The sequence below is a fragment of the Pyrgilauda ruficollis genome, unplaced genomic scaffold, assembly GCF_017590135.1.
Source record: "Pyrgilauda ruficollis isolate IOZ18807 unplaced genomic scaffold, ASM1759013v1 scaffold227, whole genome shotgun sequence".
Lineage (NCBI taxonomy): Eukaryota > Metazoa > Chordata > Aves > Passeriformes > Passeridae > Pyrgilauda > Pyrgilauda ruficollis.
The window spans coordinates 66,577-72,960 of NW_024522206.1; the positions used below are offsets into that span (position 1 = coordinate 66,577).

Consider the following 6,384-nt stretch of genomic DNA (forward strand, 5'->3'; position numbering starts at 1 on the left):
TATGGCAGACCTCTAAACATCTGCTGGGGGGGGGGGGGGGGTAGGCTGCACACCATGACCAGATCAAACAGCACAGGGCAGTGCCCTGGCGTGCTCAGAACAGCACAGCTGCTCACTGAATGCTTGCACATTCCCAAGGCACAACTACCCACCACTTAGGCTGCACACCATGACCAGATCAAACAGCACAGGGCAGTGCCCTGGCGTGCTCAGAACAGCACAGCTGCTCACTGAATGCTTGCACATTCCCAAGGCACAACTACACATCCATTTTTCTCCTGCTCACTATTTACCTTCCTCTTAGGCAGCAAAGATCCATTTGACAACTTGTCGTCTTTATACTTGCTCACAACACTCATTTGGTGAGTACACCCTCTGTTCCTGTAGGGATATAAGAACTTGCTGCCAGCCTGAAATTGGGGTAAAACACCATTTGTTTATAAATTATCCTTCCTGCAGCACTAAAACAGCTGACTGCTGCTTCAGAGGAGCTGACATTTACTTGGGAGCTGTTCTGGTTTGACAGCAAAACCAGTGAGAGACTCCAAGTCAGAAATACAATTTATTAGGAAAAGGGAAAAAACCAAAACACATGCTATAATACAAAAGAAAAACCACTGACAGGGTCAGAATACAACCTGAAACCCTGCTAGATGTAGCTCTTCTCTGGAAACCAGTGGGTAAGGGCTGCTTGTTCTGGCGTAAACCCCGGATTATATCCAGGTGGGGATGGTTAGCCACCCCCCCCCCCCAACCCAACCCTGGGCAGAGCATCTCACAATGGGCTGATATCATTCTGAGTCACATGGTGGGTCCTTCATTACCAATTAAACAGTAATGGCTCCAGGAGGGAGTTATCTCTGAGTCATGTGGCAAGGCATTGATGGGCCCATTAATAGGAGATAAGGAAAAAACAATGCCCCTCCTGGTTTCAACAGCTCTTGACACATGCTATAATACAAAAGAAAAACCACTGACAGGGTCAGAATACAACCTGAAACCCTGCTAGATGTAGCTCTTCTCTGGAAACCAGTGGGTAAGGGCTGCTTGTTCTGTCGTAAACCCCAGATTATATCCAGGTGGGGATGGTTAGCCACCCCCCCCCCCCCAACCCAACCCTGGGCAGGGCATCCCACAATGGGCTCCCTGGGCAGAGCATCTCACAATGGGCTGATATCATTCTGAGTCACATGGTGGGTCCTTCATTACCAATTAAACAGTAATGGCTCCAGGAGGGAGTTATCTCTGAGTCATGTGGCAAGGCATTGATGGGCCCATTAATAGGAGATAAGGAAAAAACAATGCCCCTCCTGGTTTCAACAGCTCTTGAGGATGGGAATGGAATACATCTTTATATTGTAACCTACGACAGGAGACTAATTCAGTCCACAGTGAGGTCAACAGGGAAGCTTCTCCCTGTTCAAGTGGGATCAGGCCTCTCATTGCCTACTGTAAGAGCACTGTCATTTCCTCAGCAAGCTCATGTCACTACCATGGGGACACCAATCCATTATCTGGACTCAAGAATTAAGCCTGATGAGCTTCATAAAAAGTCCAAATCTAGATGTTACAAACCCAACAGTCAACAGGCCGGGCAGAGTTATTATTGCAAATCTCTTACACTGTGACAGAGAGGACGAGAAGGGTGGCACACAAAAAGAGGTGCTCATTCTCTCCTGCTGAAGGGTTTAAGCAGGCTGGCAGCTACAGGAAGTACCAAGGGGTCTCTCCTCTTGGTGTTCCACAGGCAGGAGATGGGATATTCTCATGACAATTCCCTTCACCACACTGCAAGGAGACCACAATATCCCAAAGCCTCCACATTTGCTTTAGGCCCCCAGGCTCCAATGCAGGCTTTTAACAGTGCATTAAAAGTCTGGGCCTTCTCCAGATCCTGGAAAAGGAAAAACACTTTCTCCTCTTGGACAGGAATTGGAGGCTACAGGGGGTGGAGAATGACAACAAACAAACATATCCATCACAGCTGATCACTGCTTTTGGAAAACAATACAGCATCATTAAAATATATGTAAATATTTTAATAAGGTTTCTTTTACATTGAAAAAAAAAAATATTCCTTTTTTTAAAATACATAGTAATTTTTTAAATGTTCTGAACTTACCAGGGAAACTGTTGACTTTGGGATTTAATAGCTAATATAATATTAAGTACACATTTGCAGCTCATCAGGAGAAGCATACCCACTGATCAGAAACATGATGTAAAAGAACTGCTGATGAACTGTGGTCATTTACCTCCTCAAACTTCCCCACTGACACACATCATCAGAGCCCCTGCAAAGAGAGCCAAAGCTGTTTCCCCCAGTCAAATAGCAAGGGAGATGTTATTTGAGACATTTAACCAACTTGGGAGCATATGCCTTGCAGACTATCCCCAGTGAGGAATTCATTTTACCCATGCCAGAGCTTTGCATCCTGGGATCATCCTTCATGGCTAAGGCAGGGAATTAAGCTACAATTCCATCAGCTCCACATTACCAGAAAAAAAGAGTAACTCTGATATCCCTCTTGGAGAAAAAAAGTTAACCAGCTAATAACTATTGAAGTATAAGTAATTTAAAATATTAAAACCATATTTGACTCATTTATATAAAATCATCTATAGTCATACTAAAAGGAAAAAAGTTTGCTGAAATTACCCCAGTTCTATGGGTCTGTTAGCAAAAAACCACATTTGCTTGCAAACAATTTTACTTCATATGATAATAAGTCTGGGCATTTAAAGTAGAGTTTGCAGTAATGGTTCTGGCAGTTCTCAGTCCATGACAGATTGGACAAAGGTCTGTAAATTTGGACAATACATAGTAAAGAAACACCACCAAACATAACTGGGTGAATACCTTGGTGTTGCAGTAAGGTGTGCTGTGAGCCACAGCCTGCAGTGAGACAAAACTCAGAAACTGAATTTACAAATGTCTTAGGTTGCAAATGCAGGATGTGGCTTGGGGTGTGCATTCTACTGGTATCTGCTAGAAGTGAGGCAGTTATCTTCCATTAATCGGGCCATCTGCTATAACCAGGTGGGGCAATTTTTCTTTATCCCTTCCAGAGCCAAGCTTCCCTCCAGGGGCCCTACAGGAAATATGTTCTGTTAATGGACAATTGAGTGTCACTGATAAAATTACATCATCCCATTGGGAGATGCTCTGCCCAGAAGGAGGAGCCAAGCATTCCTACCTAGATATAATCTGAGATTTGGAACACCACAGCCAGCCTTTTCCCACTGGCTTCCGAGAGGAGCAGCTGTCTTTCCACTGGATTCCGAGAAGACCAGACCCATCTACATCACTGGATCTTCAGAGGAAAACAACACCCTTCTACAGGATCACTGCTTCAACAGAAGCACATCTATCACTCCAGAAGCACTGCAGCTACCACTTAATGAGACTGCTACCAACACCCTGACCCACATGGTTTCAGTTCATAGTCTGACTCTGTCAGTGTTGTTTTGTGTTACTATATTTTAACTTTTTTCTAAAAAACCTATTATTCCTACTCCCATATTTTTGCCTGAGAGCCCCTTAATTTTAAAATTATAATAATTCAGAAGGAGAGGATTTACATTTTCCATTTCAAGAGAGGTTCCTACTTTCCTTAGCAAACACCTGTCTTTTCAAGCCAAGACAACAAAGTGGCAAAAGACTACAGCTATGACCACCTGCGAGACAATACGAAACAAGCACAGACAGGAACTGGCCAGCAGAGCAGGACCCAAGCAGCAAGGCGCTGGGGTGGAGCTGCTGCTGCCAATGGGCTCCAGGCTGTGCAGCCCAGCCCGAGGTAACCACTCAGAGCAGGAGAGGGACCTGGACAAGGAATGGGAGCAGGAGCGGGATCAGGGGCGCTTGAGGTCCGGGAGCCACAGGCAGCAACACCACAGCAAGAGCAAGAGCTGGAGTCAGCACCAGGAGCCAAGATCTGGCTCGGACTCTGGCAATGACAGACAGAAATGGAAAAAGAAGAAAAGACACCACAGCCAGGACCAGTACCAGGACCAGAGGAAACAGTGCTCATGGTCCTGGGGCTGCTCCTCCGGCTCCAGCCTGGAGCGCGGGTGGGAGAGGGCAGCACGGGGCCAGGAGTGGCACCACAGGAGGGATGGATCCAAGTCTTCTGTGTCCTCCATCACCTCCCCTGCCCCACCGTGTCCCCGGGAGGAGCTGGGGCAGCAGCTGAGCCTGAGGGAAGAGGAGAAGAAACAGGCAGCTCTTCTGAAGGCCCAAGGAGAAGTAAGCACAGAGGCTGGCCAAGAAGGAGGCCAAGGAGATAAAGAAACGGGAGAAGATGGGCCGGGGTGAGGAGTACACAGGCTACACCAACACTGACAAACCTTTTGGGAACAAAAACCTGCTTGGCACATTTATCTGGAGCAAGGCACTGGAAAAGAAAGTGATCAGCCATCTGGATGAGAAGGACCTGAAGGAGAGGATCAAGCAAATCCAGGAGGACAATCGCCTGGAGCTGCAGAAGGTGAAGAAGATGCGCCTGGAGCGGGAGCAGGAAAAAGCCATGCAGGAGCTGGAGATGCAGCAGCGGGAGAAAGAGGCAGAGCACTTCAAAACATGGGAAGAGCAGGAGGACAACTTCCACTTGCAGCACGCCAAGCTGAGGTCTGAGATCCAGATTTGGGATGGGAGGGTGAAACCCACTGATCTTCTGGCCAAGTACATTAGCACAGAGGACAATGACCTGGCTGTGAAGATGCATGAGCCCTACAACTTCCTAAATGACTTGACTGTCTCTGACATGGAGGACCTGGTGGAGGACATCCAGGTGTACACAGAGCTGGAGCAAGGGAAGAACACGGACTTCTGGAGGGACATGACCATCATCACAGAGGATGAGATAGCCAAGCTCTGCAAGCCAGAGGCCTCTAGGAAAGGAAGACCAGAGGAGCGTCGTGATGGTGTCAATGCCTTGGTCAGCTCAGATGTGCAGTCCATGTTCAAGGGGAAGACATACAACCAGCTGCAAGCATTGTACCACAGCATTGAGAGCAAGATCCAGGCAAGAGGGCCCAACCTGGACATTGGGTACCAGGAGAGCCTTTTGCAGCAGCTGAAGGCTTACATGGCTCAGGCCAGGTTACAGGAGCAGCACCAGGACATGCTGCGTCAGAAGCTCTACAAGCAGAAACAAGAGCAGCGTGTGGAGTGTGAACCACTCTTCCCCATCATCAAGCAGGAGCCAGCTTCCCCCAGCAACAGGCTGGATCCCAAGGAGAGTCTGGAGGCACAGCCAAGCCCATCCTCAGAGCCAGAGCAGGACACAGAGGCAGAGGGGGAGGCTGTGCTGATGGAGGAGGATCTGATCCAGCAGAGCCTGGATGACTATGATGCAGGCAAGTACAGTCCCCGATTGCTGGGCCCCAACGAGCTGCCCTTCAATGCCCATGTGCTGGAGGCCGAGGAGGACACACACCAGCTGCTGCTCCTGCGCCAGCAGCTCCAGGTAACAGGTGATGCTTCTGAGAGTACCAACATCTTCTTCGATAAGGCTAAGGAGGGTATGGATGCGGACGAGGCACAGTTCAGCGTGGAGATGCTGCTCACAGGCAAGGCCTGTCTGTGGGCTGACAAGTACCGGCCACGCAAGCCCCGCTTCTTCAACCGTGTGCACACAGGCTTCCAGTGGAACAAGTGTGTTGTTGACCCACTATGACGTTGACAACTCCCCACCCAAGACCATGCAGGGCTATAAGTTCAACATCTTCTACCCCAACCTCATTGACAAGTACTCGATGCCCAAGTACTTCCTGGAGGCCTGCCAGGACAACAAGGACTTTGCCATCCTGCACTTCCATGCTGGGCCACCCTATGAGGACATAGCCTTCAAGATTGTCAATAGGGAGTGGGAGTATTCCCACCACCATGGCTTCCGCTGCCAGTTTGCTAATGGCATCTTCCAGCTCTGGTTCCACTTCAAGTGTTACCGGTACCATTGGTGAGGGGCTGCTCAGCACCCTTGGACACCTGTCAGGGGTGGGCAGGGGGCATCATCTCATGGCACAGACACTGTTCTGTGCAGAGCCCCAAGGCCTCAGGGCATGTTCCTGAGGCCTTGCATTTATCATGAAGGACCCTGTTGTATTTATCATGAAGGACCCTGAGGCTCTGGTATAAATAAAATAAGGGCTGTTTTAGCCATGAGACCTTGGGGGGNGGGGTAGTGGGGGGGGTGGGGAAGGGAAGTAATTTTTACAGTTTTTTACAGTTTTGGAGGAATTCAAAGCTGTTTGTGTACACCATGACACAGTTGCAATGCTGCTAGCTTTTACTATAATAATTAAAAATTTAAGCTCTTATCTATGTGCATATCTACATCACAAAATTACGACTTTACCACACCCTCCTTGTAATTCCTT

The 6,384-nt window shown here is 48.4% G+C and overlaps 1 protein-coding gene across 1 annotated transcript; it reads left to right on the plus strand.

Moving 5' to 3' along the window:
- Window positions 1-3,769: 3,769 nt before the first annotated feature.
- LOC121354239 (cactin-like) lies at window positions 3,770-5,967 on the plus strand. Its single transcript, XM_041468678.1, is given in 3 exon segments — window positions 3,770-4,236; window positions 4,238-5,660; window positions 5,662-5,967. Coding segments are annotated over 3 exon segments (2,196 nt in total).
- The last annotated feature ends 417 nt before the right edge of the window (window positions 5,968-6,384 follow it).